This window comes from Taudactylus pleione, unplaced genomic scaffold (assembly GCF_031769625.1).
Source record: "Taudactylus pleione unplaced genomic scaffold, aTauple2 ptg000253l, whole genome shotgun sequence".
Classification (NCBI taxonomy): Eukaryota; Metazoa; Chordata; class Amphibia; order Anura; family Myobatrachidae; genus Taudactylus; species Taudactylus pleione.
The window spans coordinates 3326137-3346143 of NW_028284655.1; the positions used below are offsets into that span (position 1 = coordinate 3326137).

General features: G+C 47.0%; 1 protein-coding gene across 6 annotated transcripts in view; it reads left to right on the forward strand.

Moving 5' to 3' along the window:
* The window catches only part of PGLYRP2 (peptidoglycan recognition protein 2), a 50368-nt gene that overhangs the window by 9821 nt on the left and 20540 nt on the right, over positions 1-20007 (forward strand). For 4 of the 6 annotated variants that reach the window (XM_088480349.1, XM_088480347.1, XM_088480351.1 and 1 more), the window contains exons 2-4: positions 8109-8252; positions 11600-11657; positions 17022-17100. In XM_088480349.1, coding sequence (XP_088336475.1) covers positions 8173-8252; positions 11600-11657; positions 17022-17100 — 217 coding nt within the window. In that variant the 5' untranslated portion in view covers positions 8109-8172. Of the gene's footprint in view, positions 1-8108; positions 8253-11599; positions 11658-16597; positions 16621-17021; positions 17101-20007 lie in introns of those variants that run through there. The other 2 variants (XM_088480350.1, XM_088480352.1) reach the window with 2 other exon arrangements.

Below are 20007 nucleotides of genomic sequence, written 5' to 3' on the forward strand. Positions count from 1 at the left end.
GAGGAGAAGTGGGCTGCCAGACTTGCTCCCTGTCTCACAGGAGAACCTCAGAGAGCACATGTTGATTTAAACGTGACTGAGGCAAACTCCTATCTGCACTTGAAAAAGGCCATATTAAGCAGAGTTGGAGTCACTGGACCTAGCAAAGCTCAGGAGATTTAGGAATGGAGGTTAAACCCATCTGAAGTTCCAAGGGTCCAGCTGGGCAAATTAGCCAGGCTGAGTAAGGCGTGGTTGCAGCCGAATAAGAACTCTGATCAGTGTATAGTAGAGATGGTGGCAATGGACCAACCAGTGTGGGTACTAGACCGTGTGGTGCAACAGTGTGCTCTACAAGCTGATCCTCAAATGTTTGAGGAGATAGCGGTGGTAATTGAATGGTACCTGACTCTTTGGAAGTTAAACAAAGCTAAACAGGGATTCCAGCCAGTACCCAAGCCTAGAACCCAGGTCCCAGTTGTTAAAGCCAACAACTCATCTCCAGTTGTGTGTGTTGACTGCGGCGAGCCCGGTCAGTTGTGCCGACACTGCCCGAAGCAGGGCGAGCCGATGGACTGTAGTACTGGAAAAACTCGACCAGTGGTCAGCATGGCTGCTGGAAGCACTTCCCCAGCACAAACCACCTTGTTTCGTTTGATGGTGTGAGTGGAAGGCCGGGAGGTCTGGGCCTTAGAGGATACTGGCAGCGAAATAACCATCATCTCTCGCAACCTGGTTCCACCTGGGGCTGATCAGATTCTACTCCCAGTAAAGGTTATATGTGTACATGGGGATGTAGAAGAATGCCCCCAAGTAAATTTCCATATAGTGATGAAAGGGCGATCCCTGAAGGTGATAGCCACAGTAGCCACCAGGCCACCCTACCCATTGATCCTAGGTCGGAACTTTCCGTTGTTACACAAGGTGGTTACGTTGCATGATGACAGCAGAAAGTCCACATCAGAGGTGTCCTAGGAACCAAGCTCTGCTGTTTCCCAAAGTTTGGTGGTTGTAACGCCCTCCTTGGCCAGTGAGCAATCGGAGAGGAGTGAGACCGAGACACAGTGGGTTCCCATTGGCAAGGAAGTGTCCTTGCAGGACTTTGGCCAGGATCACCAGAATGATGGGAACTTGATTTGAAAATGTTGTAGCGATAAATGGTAGAGTGATAACGGCTTTACTAGCAGAAGGTGTGCCATACTTTGCATTGAAAAATGATTTGTTATATCGTGTAACCTATTTCCAGGGTAAGAGAGTAGAATTGTTGGTTCCCCGGAAACATGAGCAGTTGGTGTTAAGGGCGTCTCATACACACCTGTGGGGTGGCCATTTGGGGGAAGAGAAAATTCTCCAGCGTATTCAGTTAAAAGTCTTGTGGCCCGGCATTCATGCAGCAGTAAAAAAGTAGTCAGGAATGTCCAGTCTGTCAGGAGACAGCTCCCCGGCCTGGGTTTCAGGCACCCTTGGCTCCCCTCCCTGTCATTTCCGTACTTTTTGAGAGAATTGGTATGGATCTGATAGGGCCAGTGGAAAAATCTGCTTGTGGGCTCAATACATATTAGTGGTGGTAGATTATGCCACAAGGTACCCGTAGGCCATTCCGCTACGTAACATGAAATCTAGCACTATTGCCCGGAAATTGATGCTATATAACCGCTTGGGAATACCAAAGGAGGTCTTAATGGACCAAGGTACCCCTTTTGTCTCTAAACTAATGAATGATACAGTATGTGCCGACTGGTGGATTGGATTACTACCTGAGTTTACCACCCGCAAACAGATGGGCTTCTTGAATGTTTTAACCAGACCCTTAAACAAATTATAAAAATGGCGGTGTGTCTGAGGAAAAGCGAGATTGGGACTTACTGCTGCCCTATTTAATGTTTGCAGTGCGAGAGGTACCCCAATCCTCTACGGGATTTAGGGCCTGATTCAGAGCTGCTCGCTATTTGCGAGCGCACGCTCTGAATCAGGGCGGGGAGTATTTTTTCATTTTTTTTTCCTGTCTGCTCGTTAAGCTGTGGGTACCCACCCACAGTTAGTGTGAGTGGGCAGGAGATGGTCACGATTATTGTGACCAACGGCATTGCGAGGAGACCCCAAGGTAGGGTCTCGGCACAAGCAATGCCGAGTGGACTTGCAGCTCTAATAGAGCCGGAAGTCCATTACTGACATCACGAGTGATGTCAGTAGGGACGCCCACAAACGGCAGACGTTCCTTTGGGAACGCCTCTGTTTGTTCAGCCAACCCCCCTACCCGCCTACAAAACGGGGCGAGCTGTCGATCAACATCGACAGCCACCTCGTTTTGCTGCGAGCACCGGAGCGAGTGAAGGTCTCTCGCTACGGGGCTCTACAGGAAGTAGAGGAAATGCTGTGCCTAGGGGTCATAGAGGAATCACATAGCGAATGGAATAATCCCATAGTTTTAGTGCCTAAACCTTCAGGTGCTTTATTTAATTTGCGAAAATCATTGCAGAATCTTAAAGTGTCACGGTTTGATTCCTCTCCGATGCCCTGGGTGGATGAGCTGGTGGAGAATTTAGCAAACAGCCAGTATCTCACCACCCTAGATTTGACAAAAGGGTATTGGCAGATTCATTTAACTAAGGCTGCTAACGCTAAATCAGCCTTCTCTACCCCAGAAGGTTTGGTTCAGTATAAAATGCTGCCGTTTGGTTTGCATGGGGCTCCGGAAACCTTCCAGAGGGCTATGAACTAGGGGTGAGCGGGTTCGGTTTTACTCGGATCTTTAAACTGCATTTTATTGGCTATCGCCTATCATGTGTTTTGGATAGCCAATATAATAAATCCGAATTTGTGGTAAAGTGGCGATAAGAACCGAGTAAATCCGAGTAAAACCGAACCCGCTCACCCCTACTATGAACAGGTTGCTGCGACCTCACAAGCAATATGCATGCTGCATATCTAGATGACAAAGGGGTCTATTTACTAAGCAGTGTTAGGAGACAGAGTGAAAAGTGATAAGGTGCCAGCCAATCAGCTCTCAGCTGTCATTTTTCAAACACAGCCTGTGAGATGACAGTTAGAAGCTGATTGTCTGGCACTTTATCACTTTTCACTCTGTCTCCTAACACTGCTTAGTAAATAGACCCCATAGTCAACTTTAGCCCCGACTGGGAGTCACACCTTCCAAGCAGGGGCATTTATAGAGAGGAGGGGGCCCTTGTGCATTACCCGTCCGGGGCCCCCTCCTCTTTTCCCGGCAGCCAACTGCCGTGGCTGGCTGGCCACCAGAGGATTAGTAGACTCTGGGCACTAGAGTGTGCTCGGAGTCTACTGCGCATGCGCAAAACGTCAGAAAAATGTCAGCAGCGGCCATATTTCCGGCTATTTGTACAGTGCTGACACCCGGTGTGGGACCTAGGGGAGGTAAGTTTTAAATAATATGGGTGCAGGTGTGTGGTGCCCATGTGCACCGCACACCATGCACCCATTATACGCCCCTGCTTCCAAGAGTAGAAGCAATGTTGCAATCTTTACGGGCACATGGGTTCACTGCTAATCCTGAAAAGTGTGCCATTGGAATGGTGGAGGCAAAATATTTGGGATATATTGTAGGCAGAGGGCAGGTAAAACCTCAGCCCATTAAGGTGGAGGTGGTCCTGACATGGCCTAAACCCAAATGTAAATCCCAGCTCAGAACATTCCTTGGCCTAGTGGGTTACTACTAGGGATGTGCGCCAGACCATTTTTGCCGGATTTGGTTCTAATTCGTCGTCCGGCTTTGGACTTGGATTTGCCAAACTGCGGTGACTGGCTTTGGATTTGGATTTGGATTTTTTTTAAAAAAATGGACAAAACAAAGCTGAAATCACATAAATTGGGCTTTTTTTTTCTTCCTAGAGTATTATTAACCTCAATAACATTCATTTCCAGTCATTTACAGTCAATTTAGACCACCTCACAGTTGAAATGATAGTTTTCACCATAATTGGCCAAAGGTTGCAGTGAGCTGACTGGTTACTAAGCGACAGAGCAGCGGCACATACACCAAGGTATAAAGCACATCTATTACACATTGCCACACAGCAGTGGCAGAAATGAAAGGCAGAGCAAGATGGAATGGTCCTTGGGAAATGAGGTACGGCCAGCAGAATCACAGTACTTGTATACACAGGTGGCTACGGCCCAATGAGTCACAGTGCACAATCTTATTCACATTACACCGCACATAGGGCCTGATTCAGACCCGCTCGCAAGCGGGTCGATGGTGGCCCAGTGCACTGCGTGTGCGCGAGCCCCGGAGCGTGCGCAAAAAGCACTCACTCCGTGGCTCACTACAAAAGGGGTGGCTGTCGATGTTGATCGACAGCTCGCCCCATTTTGTAGGCGTGGCGGGGGGGTGGCTTCACAAATGAAGGTGTTCCCATGCGAACGCCTGCTGTTTGTGGGCGGCCCCACTGACCTCACCAGTGACGTCAGTGGGAGAGCTTCCGGCTCTATTAGAGCCAGAAGCTCTCTGGGGCTTGCGGCCACGAGACCCTACCACAGGGTCTCGTCGCAAGCCCGATGGTCGCGATGGTCTTGACCATCGCGACCATCATCCTGGCCGCTTGCAATAGCTGTGGGTGGTCACCCACAGCTATGCGAGCGGCCAGGAGGCCACTCCAAAAAAAAAAAAAAACGCCCTGATTCAGAGCGAGCGCTCTTTTAGAGCGTCCGGCTCTAAATCATGGCCATAGTGCCCCTGATTCACATTACACCATAAAGTAGTGTCTCTTATTTATGTTACGACACACAGTAGTGCCCCTTTTACACAATGCCCACAGTAGTGCCCCTTTTACACAATGTCCACATTAGTGACCCTTATACACAAAGCCCACAGTAGTAATGCCCCTTATACAATGCTCACAGTAGTAGTGCCCCTTATACAATGCCCACAGCAACAGTGTCCATTACACAATTCCCCCAGCAGTGGTGTCCCTTATACAATGCCCCTCAGTAGTAGTGCCCCTCAGTAGTATGCCCCTAGTAGTATGCCCCCATTACAAGTGCCCCTAGTAGTATGCCCCTAGTAGTGTGCCCCCATTACAAGTGCCCCTAGTAGTGTGCCCCCATTACAAGTGCCCCTAGTAGTGTGCCCCCATTACAAGTGCCCCTAGTAGTGTGCCCCCATTACAAGTGCCCCTAGTAGTGTGCCCCCATTACAAGTGCCCCTAGTAGTGTGCCCCCATTACAAGTGCCCCTAGTAGTGTGCCCCCATTACAAGTCCCCCGAGTAGTGTGCCCCCATTACAAGTGCCCCTAGTAGTGTGCCCCCATTACAAGTGCCCCTAGTAGTGTGCCCCCATTACAAGTGCCCCTAGTAGTGTGCCCCCATTACAAGTGCCCCTAGTAGTGTGCCCCCATTACAAGTGCCCCTAGTAGTGTGCCCCCATTACAAGTGCCCCTAGTAGTGTGCCCCCATTACAAGTGCCCCTAGTAGTGTGCCCCCATTACAAGTGCCCCTAGTAGTGTGCCCCCATTACAAGTGCCCCTAGTAGTGTGCCCCCATTACAAGTGCCCCTAGTAGTGTGCCCCCATTACAAGTGCCCCTAGTAGTGTGCCCCCATTACAAGTGCCCCTAGTAGTGTGCCCCCATTACAAGTGCCCCTAGTAGTGTGCCCCCATTACAAGTGCCCCTAGTAGTGTGCCCCCATTACAAGTGCCCCTAGTAGTGTGCCCCCATTACAAGTGCCCCTAGTAGTGTGCCCCCATTACAAGTGCCCCTAGTAGTGTGCCCCCATTACAAGTGCCCCTAGTAGTGTGCCCCCATTACAAGTGCCCCTAGTAGTGTGCCCCCATTACAAGTGCCCCTAGTAGTGTGCCCCCATTACAAGTGCCCCTAGTAGTGTGCCCCCATTACAAGTGCCCCTAGTAGTGTGCCCCCATTACAAGTGCCCCTAGTAGTGTGCCCCCATTACAAGTGCCCCTAGTAGTGTGCCCCCATTACAAGTGCCCCTAGTAGTGTGCCCCCATTACAAGTGCCCCTAGTAGTGTGCCCCCATTACAAGTGCCCCTAGTAGTGTGCCCCCATTACAAGTGCCCCTAGTAGTGTGCCCCCATTACAAGTGCCCCTAGTAGTGTGCCCCCATTACAAGTGCCCCTAGTAGTGTGCCCCCATTACAAGTGCCCCTAGTAGTGTGCCCCCATTACAAGTGCCCCTAGTAGTGTGCCCCCATTACAAGTGCCCCTAGTAGTGTGCCCCCATTACAAGTGCCCCTAGTAGTGTGCCCCCATTACAAGTGCCCCTAGTAGTGTGCCCCCATTACAAGTGCCCCTAGTAGTGTGCCCCCATTACAAGTGCCCCTAGTAGTGTGCCCCCATTACAAGTGCCCCTAGTAGTGTGCCCCCATTACAAGTGCCCCTAGTAGTGTGCCCCCATTACAAGTGCCCCTAGTAGTGTGCCCCCATTACAAGTGCCCCTAGTAGTGTGCCCCCATTACAAGTGCCCCTAGTAGTGTGCCCCCATTACAAGTGCCCCTAGTAGTGTGCCCCCATTACAAGTGCCCCTAGTAGTGTGCCCCCATTACAAGTGCCCCTAGTAGTGTGCCCCCATTACAAGTGCCCCTAGTAGTGTGCCCCCATTACAAGTGCCCCTAGTAGTGTGCCCCCATTACAAGTGCCCCTAGTAGTGTGCCCCCATTACAAGTGCCCCTAGTAGTGTGCCCCCATTACAAGTGCCCCTAGTAGTGTGCCCCCATTACAAGTGCCCCTAGTAGTGTGCCCCCATTACAAGTGCCCCTAGTAGTGTGCCCCCATTACAAGTGCCCCTAGTAGTGTGCCCCCATTACAAGTGCCCCTAGTAGTGTGCCCCCATTACAAGTGCCCCTAGTAGTGTGCCCCCATTACAAGTGCCCCTAGTAGTGTGCCCCCATTACAAGTGCCCCCAGTAGTTGTGCCCCCAGTAGTTGTGCCCCCAGTAGTTGTGCCCCCATTAGTTATGCCCCTTGTAGTATGCCCCATTAGAATAAGTGCCCCCAGTAGTTGTGCCACTTGTAGTATGCCCCCATTAGAATAAGTGCCCCCAGTAGTTGTGCCCCTTGTAGTATGCCCCCATTAGAATAAGTGCCCCCAGTAGTTGTGCCCCTTGTAGTATGCCCCCATTAGAATAAGTGCCCCCAGTAGTTGTGCCCCTTGTAGTATGCCCCATTAGAATAAGTGCCCCCAGTAGTTATGCCCCTTGTAGTATGCCCCCAGTAGCACCGCCTTGCACTGAAAAAAAAAAACTTACCTGAATCCCCGCTCCTGCTTGTGACCGCAGCCGTCCGCTCCTCTCTGCACTCGTGACGTCTCTCCCATCACCCGCAGCTGGGGGAGCCGGAAGACGGAGCTCATGAGTGAGCTCCAACCGGCTCCCTCCGTGCAGCAGCCAGTGAGAGTCTGCCTGACTCTCATTGGCTGCTATTACAAACACACAGCTGCGGGCGATGGTGTTATGTCTGTGTAGGGCAGACCGCTATCACAGCGGTCTGCCGTACACTAGAGGAGCCCTGACGTCGGATTCTCTCGCGAGGATCCGATATCATGAGGCCGCGGTTCGGCCCCGAACGGGGATCTGAGTCAGGCGGGGAACACCCGAACAGGGTTCGGGTGGACTCGGATCCCCTATGTTCGGAGCGGTTCATATTCCACAGAATCCGAACCGCTCATCTATAGTTACTACCGCAGATTAATTCGTGATTTTGCCTCTAGGGCAGCACCATTAAGTGAGTGTCTTAAAAAACAGTCCCCAGACAAGATACTGTGGTCTAGAGCAGCAGAAGCTGCATGGCAGGAGTTAAGGCGCGCCTCATGTGCAGAACCTGTTTTGCAGGCTCCTAACTTTAAAAAGCAGTTTACATTGCAGACAGATGCCTCAGGTACGGGATTGGGGCAGTCCTTTCCCAAGTGGTAGAAGGGGAAGAGAAACCCATCCTCTACCTTAGCCGGATATTGCTGCCCAGGGAGCGCAAGTACTCAACTTTGGAGCAAGAGCGCTTGGCAAGTAAGTGGGGTGTAGACTCGTTAAAATATTATTTGTTGGGGCGGGAGTTTTTGTTGGTTACAGATCATGCCCCTTTACAGTGGATGCACACGAACAACGAAGTGAATGCTCGTGTAAACCTCTGGTTTTTGTCTTTGCAGCCATTTAAGTTTGAGGTGCAGCATCGTCCGGGAAACAGCACCTCAATACTGATGCCCTTTATAGATGGTTTGTTGGGCCCGATCCTCCAAGCAACCCTTTGGGGACGCCAGTGGAGGAGGAGGAGGAGGAGGAGGAAGAAGAGGGTGAGGACAGTGAACTGTGGAAAATGGTAGAGAGCTGTGTACCCGGATGGATGGCACAAATAGATGTGGGCAAGCAGGGGCGGAACTAGCGGCGGTGCAGCCGGTGCCTTGCACCGGGGCCCACTGTGGTGCAGGGGCCCATGGCCGCCTGCATCCAACAGCGCCGCTGCCCGCCGACCCGGTCCCCATTAAGTAAATGGTTGGAACTGGAGCTGGCACGCTTCGGTAGCTCCGGCTCCAACATGACAGTTTGGCACCCACCGCGGCCCGGCCCCTTGTAACGACATGGCGCGCGTGATGTCACGCACGCCGTGTCATAACAAGGGGCCGGGCTGCTGGAGGGAGACTATCAAGAGGAGCCGCGAGGAAGAGAAGCGGCTAAGGAAACAAGGTAAGTAAGCGGCTGTGGTGGTATGGGCTGGGGGAAGCAAGGCTGAGACACACACTGAGGGGAGAGAAGCAAGGCTGAGACACGCTGGGGAGGAGAGGCTGAGACGCACACTGGGGCTGGGGGGGAAAGAGGCTGACACGCTGGGGCTGGGAGGGAGCACGGCTGACATAATTAATTGAACGGCCGATATATTGTGTGCCTGTTGGCCAGTGTGTACACACGGGTTGGGTATGGGATACAAGCAGTCGGAATCCTGATGGTCAGAAACCAGACCCTGCTAACCCCCCCCCTCCCTCTCCCCTAACCCTCCCTCTTTGGTACCTATCCCTAACCCCCCCCCTAGTGCCTGAACCTAACCTCACCCTCCCTGCACCTTAAACCTAACCCTCCCCCCTTAGTACATAACCCTAACCCAAACTGTTTTGAACCTCTGCACCCTAGAGTATCAGCATTGCTTTCAAGGCACCCCTAAGCCAAAAGTTTGTTATTGACAAATTCAGAAAAAAAAAAGTAAGCTTACCTGTCATTCTTATGTTCAGTTATGTGCTAGTAGACCGGTTTGGACAGGTTTGCGCTTCTGTTTGTCCACATATTTACATGACCATATTTAATTTTATTTGGTGCTGGACCAAATACCTGAGGCACCCCTACACACAGTTTGGCAATCACTGCCCTAACCCCCAAACCTTACCCTCCCCCAACCGCGCTACTTGCCTTTGATATCCTGGAGGTTGGGATGCCGAACGTATCCCGTACACGCATCCCGCCACTCATGCATGCCGGCGTTGTTAACGATATTTAACAATTTTTGAAAGCAGGTGCCAGTTACACAAAAACATGGACAGATCAGTGAGATCTGAGCATGCCTCAGTGTGAAAATCTATTAAAAGCATACTTACCGACTATCTGGCTGCTCCTTCCGGGAGGGAGCAGCCAGATCGGCAGCACAGGGGGCGTGGCCGGCAAAAGGGGGCGTGGCCGGGCAGGCTGAGGGCAGTTTGCGGGTGTGACAGGGGGTGGGGCCACGCAATCGCATCTTTTTGGCCCCACCCCCGCTACACAATGCAGAAAAAAAGGCATTGTGAAGCAGGGGGCGGGGCCAAAATGACGTGAATCGCGTCAGCGGCCCCCCCCGCTGCGAGGGTTTTACAGGTACTGGTGGGGGTGGAGACGGTGGATTAGCGTCAGGCGGGAGGCTTGCCTGCCTTTCTGGGGGGACGGGAGCTGCACCCGGTTATCGGGAGGCTCCGGCCCGAATCGGGAGGGTAGGCAACCCTGATTAAAAGAAAACAACGTGGGGTCTCCTCCTAACTGCACAATTAGCATCGGGCTTGCCTGAGCCCGTCCTGGTTGTGAAAATACAGGGGGGGGGGGAGAAGGTTGAGGGGAGGATGTGAATGGTTATAGAGATTGTAGATGAGTATGTGTGAGTGTACTAAAGTTGTACAGTATGCAAGTCTTGTGTTTTTTTAATATTTCTTTTGCAGGTGAACTAGAGGTACCAGCAGGCCCTTAATGCCCCACATGCTGGTACTTGTGGTTCTCCAGATACCAGCGAGCGGGGGAGGCTTGCTGGGACCTGTAGTTTTACTGTAAAAGACAATTTTACTTCATCTAATTTTTGACACAATCAACCCGGCACCCACTGATCAAGGGTGCCGGGGATAGCCCCGGGCTATCAGCTTAGCCCTGAGGTGCGCTGGAGAAGGAAAACCTCTTTATTGGGGGGTCCCTGCCTCCCCAGGGTCCCCAGCCTGAGCTGGACTCCGTGAAAGGGTACCATGGCTGCAGCATTTCACCCCTGCTAGAAAGAGTTTGGTGCTGGTTTTGGAAAATACGGGGGACCTCTACTAATTTTGGCCCCCATATTTCCAAAACCAGGACTGGCTCACTGTGCCTGGTGCTGGTTGTTGAAAAGACAGGGGACCCCTACATATTTTTCCCCTCATATTTTCAAAAGCAGGACAGGCTTAGAAAAGCCCGGTGCTGGTTGTGCATTTAGGGGGGGACCCTACAATTTTTTTTATTCTACACTTTTAATAGGTTTATTCACACAGAAGCATGCACAGATCTGTGCATGTTTCTGTGTAACTGGCACCTGCTCATGCTAAAATCGCCAGCATGAAGCAGGTCTATTATTTTAGGGATTTTAAATACGATTTGGTGTTAGATTTAAAATTGAATATCAGTAAATGAGGGGATCCTATGTTAGTCTATGTAAAAGTACTGATGTTTAGACGATATTCGATTTTGAAAGTGATTCAGTTTAATATACGATTTCACATTCAATTTTGATTTTAGTATATCTCTGATGCTCAAAATCAAATGCAAAATCATCCAAAACACAAAATCGACCAAAATTGAACTTCGATAAATATACCCCTTAGATTTGGGTGGGGTGTGTCCAAAGTGACATCTAAAGGTGCCCATCCACTAGACGATTAAGTTGAGCGATTGCAAAAATGTCTAAAACGACCAGCGTTGCGCGTGCCCGCTGGTCATTTAGACATCTATTATCATGCAAACATGCTGGTCAACCTGACGAAAATGTCAGGTTGAGTATGTTTGCAGATGATTGATGAGCCTGCACTGAATGACTGCTCGTTCGGTGCAGGCTAATCACAGACTGACAAACGACTGCACGATTACAATGTTTTAATCGTGCAGTCGTTTCATGTCTGCTAGTGGATGGGCACCTTAAGTTGTAATGAAGAATAAAGCTGTCCAGCATTTGTGGGTACATGCAAAAGCAGCCAGTATTTACCCTGCATGCAAAAAAATGTATGTATTTGCATGCAGCATGCTTTGTCCAGGTACACAGTTACTTGCTCGATCTTGCTCTATTCCCAAGTCTGAATCAGGCCCTATATGAGACCCAATCATAACTGGTGGTTGAGCCTCTGCCCTGTTCCTGATAGAGTTAATTACATTGTGATATTATGTTCCTCCCATGCAGGAAGCTTTGGATTCCAGTTGGAATAATTTCCTCCTTCCTGCCAGTGACACTCATAAAGGCAAGTTGTTTATTTTATAATTATATATTATTATTTTAATCACTTTGCCGTCTGGAATTGTGCTGCTGGCAGGTATTTAGTTCTTACACATACATACTGTTTGATTGGGGGTAATTAGCTGATTTGTCAAACGTTGAAAATATTTTAACTGACAATTTTGTAAGAACTGCCGGGCAGCGTTATGCTGAGACACATGTTTACGCAATATCAAACTATGGGTCTGATTCAGCAAGGATCGCTATGCTGCTAATAGACACATAATTCATTCAGTTCCCTGGCCATCTATATGACTGTCACAAAATGGTATTTAGTGCCACCTTACTTGGTCTGGCAGAGTTTCCATGCAGTAGGCTGCCTTGTGTCTGGCTCGCTAGCTTTGGCGGCGGCATCTCCCATAGGGATGTGCGCGCCATCCTTCCCAACTTTTAAGGCACAGGTGAATTTCATCTCACATTGGCGTCAAATTTAAATCTCCTCCCTATTTAGGCTCTGAGCACTATTCAGTGCCATATTATATTGGGGCTTATTCATCATAGATAAATGGCCCAGTAACCATGCGGAAACAGTTTCCACAGATCAGCATATTTTAGTTACCGGGCCATTCATCATCAGGGGTCCAAAATGGGCCACCTGATATTCAGCAAACTCAGAAAAACAAGATGGAGCTTGTTCTCGGATCCCTGCTCCCTCCTATGGGAAGGAGTTCCGGGGATGCGAAGAGGGATCCGAGTGGATTCTTCCGCGCCTCCTAACTACCTCCCCGGCGGCTTTGTGCATGCCTGACCTCGGCCCGACGGGGAGGAGGTAAGTAATGCAGCTAGTTCTGTAGCTGCGATACTAACCGAGGGGACAGCTGCTTTTCGGAGCAGCTGTCCTAGCACCAGAGCAGCAATGAATTGCTGCAATGCAAAGTTTCCCCCGCTACGAGTTTAATACTTAAATATCCCTCGCAGCAAGAACATTACTTAATCATTGGTGGGTCATTCGACCTCCAATGATGAATAGGCCCCTTAGTCACTTAACTTGCTCTAGCTTCTGGTGTGTTTCCTGCTGTGTACTGGACCCTACTTCTCCTCACTATGTTTGTGTTACCTGCCTGTGCCCCTGACCTTGCCTCACTGTACTGCTACTTTCCCTGTGACCCCCAACCTCAGACTTCCTGTCTGCATTATTGCCTGCTGATTCTGTACCTCGCTTCTGTTACACTCCCACACTATCACCTCCAAGGGGCAGCTAAGGGATGCAACAAAGCCCATCCACGATTAACCCTGCCATCGCATATACTGCTCTGACAGCCTCTTATCAGTCCGGAACATTATCTGCTTTAACACTTAATTGCACATGTTGTAAGCAGGAGGTGTCTCAACAACAAGTGATGCAATATTTACACAATATGGCTCATCGCCTAGATGCTGTGTAACCTGCCAATAAGACATCTCAACAGGCTAATTATCCTATAGCATCGCCGTCTGCAGCATCAGGTGGTTCCAATCTTCTTAGTCCCCATAGATAGGATGGAGATCCCAAGAAGTGTTCAGGGTTCCTTAACCAATACTCGATTTGATTTGATCTACTCCAAGGAAATTTTAGTTCTGTAAATGCCAAAGTGGCATATATAATTTCCCTATTATCTGATCAGACGCTAGTCTGGACCTCTCCCTTGTGGGAATCTAATGATCTTCTGCTCCACAACTGTACTATGTTTCCTGAATGATTTTAAACATGTCTTTAATGAATCAGGCAGAGTGGCTATAGCTGCAACTAGTCTTTTATGACTTTGCTAAGAAACTTCCACTACGGCTCAGTATGCAGCACAGTTTTGTACCTTAGACTTGGAGCTATCTTGGAATAATGAAACTATGGCTGCCTTCTTGCTGGGTCTTATCGAATGAATTAAGCATGAATTGGCCTCTAGAGAACTACCCACCTCATTCTGCAGTAAAGTAAATATTTGTTTCAGGGAGTGATCTCTAGCCAATGCATGTCATTTTAGGTGGCACCCCGTTTTCAAATTGCAGTGGCAACCGGTTTCCAAATTCCAATGTCTCCCTTCTCCTGAATTTTCTATGGAAGAACCAAAGCTAATTGGTCATTCTCAATTGTGTCAGGAACATGAAAACTGTTTGAAGAATAATCTGTGGTAGTCCTGGGCACATGATCACCAACTGTCCCTTCCTAGAACCTAGATTGTACAGGGGGGGATGTTTTGGGTTCTCTTTGTTACTCTCCATCCTTGAAAATAAAATCTGGATTTTGGAGCAGACGAGAATTTCATTAGGGCTTTTTTGGTCTCAGACTTTTTACTGAGCCTCTAGCTCTGTATTTGTATCTTGCTGACATTGATGGGAAAATAGCCATGTCTCTCTCAAAACCAACTCCATTGTTATGCAGATAGTGGCTCTCCATCAAGAAGAGATAAGCTTCCTGGTCATCCCTCAAACCATCAACCCCATTATTCTGGGCCTTCCCTGGCTGCAAAGTGGATTGAATGACCGGTCAAATTTTGTTATGGGGTTCTCAGTGTCTGCAGAAGGAGATTCCTTGCTCCACATCTCACATTTTTGTTTTAGCTCAAACTGGTCTTTCAGTTCCGCCTCAATGCCAGTCTTTCACAGATGTGGTATTTTGTTATTGAATTAGTACCTGAAAAGACACTTTCCAGGGTACGGGTGTATTCCTTTGTCTATACCAAGAAACTCAGACCAAAGGCTAAATTTACCAAACAGCGGGTTCTAAACCCTGGCGCTTTGGCAGTGGTATTGCTATCTGCAGATTTACTAAGGATAAAACCGCCGTCAATATAAAAAAATAGAACATAATTGAATATCAAAGCACCATCAAATGTTTTAGACCATAAAAATAATAGAATAGAAAATAAACCCCAGATTTATCAAGCAGGGGTTTTGAAACCCATAGTAAAACCACCACCAAACCTGCTCAAACAATAGACCTGCCTGTGGCAGGCGATTTTGGGAGAAGCACTACACAGATCACTATACTATAAATATTAGCCAGTTAAATAGAACAAAGTCTGCACAGAGCATAGTCATCTGTGCATGCTTTGTTCTATTTAACCACTTAGCTGACTAATATTAATTGCAAAAATGTTCCTAAAATTTATTTTTTTTAATTATCAAATTAAGTAAAAAAGAGCTATTTAGATCTGATTCTAAATCTTTTTTTAACACAAATGCAAAATTAAGATTAAACAACTTATTTACATAATGTGATAATTAAAAATTTTTCTATAATCTTGAGGACATTTTTGTAAAAAACAACAACCAAAAAAAACACTCAGCACACTCAACTATCAAATCTCTGCTCTCTATAACAATAACTCTCTGTCCATCCTCTGAATCTCTTCACAAACCTCAAAGTTAAAGAGGAAGTGGATAGCTTATTTATTGATAATATCAATTGACAGGGGTTTTCACGCACTAATTGAAATTAATTACAATTGAATGCCTTCTAAAACTCAGTGATTTCAATAGAAACCACCATCAAATAGAACACACCGCAGCGGATTGTCATTTAGAAACCACCAGGGATTATCGATTCAGTTTAGACATCAAAACCGACCTTTAGTAAATGCTGTCAATTTGACATGAAAACTGACAGTGGCTTCTAAATGACACTAACACCGTTGCTTAGTAAATTTAGTGGCGAGATGCGGCAGTTCTTGGCAAAGACAGGGGAGTCCATTAGACTCCTCTACGCTGCCAGTGCTAATCCTGGACTGACTGCATCCTATCTGCCAGGAACGTGATAATAACACTAGTTTTGGAAAGCCCTTCTATAGTGAAGACAAGACAGTTGAGGAAGAAAAGAACAACTGTCCTGTCTTCACAGTGTTAGGAGACAGAGTGAAGAGTGATAAGGTACCAGCCAATCAGCTCCTAACTGCCATCTCACAGGCTGTGTTTGAAAAATTACAATTGGGAGCTGATTGGCTGGCACCTTATCACTTTTCACTCTGTCTCCTAACACTGCTTAGTAAATAGACCCCCAAGAGAGGTGTGAGAAGAGAGGTTCCTGGAGAAAACTGATATACAGTAGGAGAGGAGCAAGTAATAATGCACAGCATGGGTCAAAGGGGACTATATGGTGCAGCACTGGTACATGGTAAGAGACTTATGTGAATTCTAGAGGGGACAACTCAGGTAAGGGATCACCTGCTCCAATGGAGCGATGAATGTCTCATGTTAAGCACAATGAGACCCCACAGCAGCTGGAGACTCAAAGAAGGGTCAACAGGAGAAGAGTGGATAGAGAGATATTTCCTGAGAGGAGTCCAACAGGCCACAATTCAGCAGCATAATGCTAGCCTCGCTATCATCCTGTCAGTGGGATGATAATACCCACATAACCATGGTTACCCTGGTATTTACAGTCACAATATGCCTTTATTTATTACTACTATTTATTTTTAAGGTGCAACATAGTTTCAGTTGCCATACAAGAAACATACAAACAAAGTAACAGTGAAGTGTAACATATCATATGTCACATCACTAGTGTTTTGTTGATCCGGATCAGGAACCCTTGAGCTGGCCTCTGTAGTAAGAGAGTGAAGGAAGATGGGCGGCTTAATAAAGCTCCTCCTTATGCAGCTACTGTTGAATAGCTGAGAGTAAGAATGCAGAGCAGGTTGGGAAACCACCTCGAGCCTGGATATAGTGGAGGCAGTGGCTGGATCAGTCTCTGGTAGTTGAAGACTCTAGTTGAGATTAGTTACATCACTAGGAAGGTGCGTGTGGTGCGTGCCGCACCGGGTGACACCATCCGTGGGGGTGAAACCAATATAGCAGAGCTGCTCTGCTATTTTGCTGTCACCTCCTCAGATTGTGTCACTGAGCGGTGAGCAACGGTGATGGTAATCTGGGATGATTCCTACGGGCAGAAGAGACACGGATGTCCGTGAGACTGCAACGTCGGAACTGGCATTGGGGCTCTGACATCATAGGTACAGTAAATGTAAGGTGACATATCTAGGAACAACACAAAGCACTAAACTGACAAACTACTGTAGGTACAATAGGACTCAGACAAGGGCAAGGGATGGGTAACACACTGCTTCTTATCTGGAAAGCAGACGTGAGTCACAGGGAGGGAGTTCAGCCCTCAAATGTGTTCAACATGGTTCTCGCTCGACTGTGTGCAAAATTTCTTTTAATAGGTGGAAACAGTTTACAATTTTAATATGTAGAATTAGATGACAGAGATACTGATGTAACAGATGGGTATGTGGCCTATCACTTGCTGCTTCAGGTGCAGTGTAATAACTGAGCGTGATACAGACACAGAGGTTCTGTGTTCAGTATAGGTAAAAAACTTTAATTGTACTATGTTTCTCTCACACTGCAGGTGGACATAAATATTGCTGCCTGGCATATTATCTGCCTCCTCATACTCCCTGGGTGTTTATCAGCCGCTCCTCTTAATGGTAAGTGATGGGCACAGAGTTTAACTGTGTAAAAAATTCTGTTTACCTCCCAGTTTCTTCTCTCCACTCGTTACCAACACGCAAAGCAAGCAGCCATTTTGAGGGCCTAGCTAATATACATAAGGCTATTAGTTCTCAGTTTTCATCCTTGTAATGACTGTGTCACAACAATTTAGAAAGCAAAATTGCAACAAAAATACTCAAATTTTTCCAACAACTCCAACAACAGGCCGATCCACTCTCAGGGTCTGATAATTGTGACTGTTGAGAATATGTTACATTTATATGAATATAAGTTACGCCTGCCAAATAGTTGCCTCCATTGTGTTTATAGATGAAAATACACCAAACGTGCATTCACATCATAAATATGAGAACTAGCATACACATAACTGCACATCTGATAGCATACACATAACTGCACATCTGATAGCATACACATAACTGCACATCTGATAGCATACACATAACTGCACATCTGATAGCATACACATAACTACACATCTGATAGCATACACATAACTACACATCTGATAGCATACACATAACTACACATCTGATAGCATACACATAACTACACATCTGATAGCATACACATCTGATAGCATACACATAACTGCACATCTGATAGCATACGCATAACTGCACATCTGATAGCATACGCATAACTGCACATCTGATAGCCTACGCATAACTGCACATCTGATAGCCTACGCATAACTGCACATCTGATAGCCTACGCATAACTGCACATCTGATAGCCTACGCATAACTGCACATCTGATAGCCTACGCATAACTGCACATCTGATAGCCTACGCATAACTGCACATCTGATAGCCTACGCATAACTGCACATCTGATAGCCTACGCATAACTGCACATCTGATAGCCTACGCATAACTGCACATCTGATAGCCTACGCATAACTGCACATCTGATAGCCTACGCATAACTGCACATCTGATAGCCTACGCATAACTGCACATCTGATAGCCTACGCATAACTGCACATCTGATAGCCTACGCATAACTGCACATCTGATAGCCTACGCATAACTGCACATCTGATAGCATACACATAACTACACATCTGATAGCATACACATCTGATAGCATACACATAACTGCACATCTGATAGCACTCAGGAGGCACCAGATAACCTGTACAAGTAACATCTCACCACACATGGACATATTACAGGTACCACGTCTACATGTCATCAGACGCACATTTGTAATTGGTATTTTGTATGATGTATTAGGGATGCACTGTATGATGTATTAGGGATATCCTATATTAGGGATGCACTGTATGATGTATTAGGGATGCACTGTATGATGTATTAGGGATGCACTGTATGATGTATTAGGGATGCACTGTATGATGTATTAGGGATATCCTATATTAGGGATGCACTGTATGATGTATTAGGGATGCACTGTATGATGTATTAGGGATATCCTATATTAGGGATGCACTGTATGATGTATTAGGGATATCCTATATTAGGGATGCACTGTATGATGTATTAGGGATGCACTGTATGATGTATTAGGGATGCACTGTATGATGTATTAGGGATATCCTATATTAGGGATGCACTGTATGATGTATTAGGGATGCACTGTATGATGTATTAGGGATATCCTATATTAGGGATGCACTGTATGATGTATTAGGGATGCACTGTATGATGTATTAGGGATGCACTGTATGATGTATGTCACGGCTCGAGGTATTGGAAGGGATGGACCCGAACTGTTTGTTGTACAGAGGGACCAGGAGAGAGTTGCAATTTAGATGGTTTAATATAATTCCGTTGCATACAGTTAAATGAGAACTAATGAGAGATGGTAAATATAGTCCTTAGTGCAGGGATGCACAACTGTAGACACTGTAAAACAAAAGGTAAAAAGTCTCTGAGGTTCAGGGGGTACTGTGGAGAAGAACTGTATGGTTGAATGCTGTAGAACTTACGTTGAATACTGGAGGGTAATTGAATATGACAAAAAGTATGGTGGTCGCTCACATCAACTTAATGACATTGCACAGGTGCTCATAAAGGGTGGGGTTTACACTGAGCTACAGAAAAAAAAAGGGGGATTTTCCCTCCAGCACACTGCAGCAAAAACAAAAATACTTGAATCCTACATGATAATAGAAATTCAGAGGTATTGGTTTACATACATTTGCAAATATATGAATAAGCGCTGGGCCAAACGTCAAGGCTCCTCTATACCAGCATCCCTAACATTATGGGGTTCACGTCCAAGACGCAGGGAACCCCAAAAGAATCCAGCCAAGGACCATCCCCAGGGCATCACACGAATAATGGAAAAAAGGGTGAAAGTGAAGTGTAAAGTATAGTTGTGTAAAGATAAATCAATAAGTGTTAATGGTAAGGGGTTAAAATGACATAAATAATAGACAAACAAATAGAAAGGTGATAAAAAAAATATCTATGTGAATTAAGTGGTGATGCCCTGAAAAAAGGCCCAGCCAGAGCAACCTTGGGGGCCCCACGCCCAAACGCTCACCCCAAAATAATTGTTGCTACCTAATAGTAGCACCCACTCTGGGTCATATAATTACAAATTAATGTACTGCATAATAACAGTACATGTATAAGGGCATCACACATTATTCGTGTGATGCCCTGGGGATGGTCCTTGGCTGGATTCTTTTGGGGTTCCCTGCCTCTCGGACGTGAACCCCATAATGTTAGGGACGCTGGTATAGAGGAGCCTTGACGTTTGGCCCAGCGCTTATTCATATATTTGCAAATGTATGTAAACCAATACCTCTGAATTTCTATTATCATGTAGGATTCAAGTATTTTTGTTTTTGCTGCAGTGTGCTGGAGGGAAAATCCCCCTTTTTTTTCTGTAGCTCAGTGTAAACCCC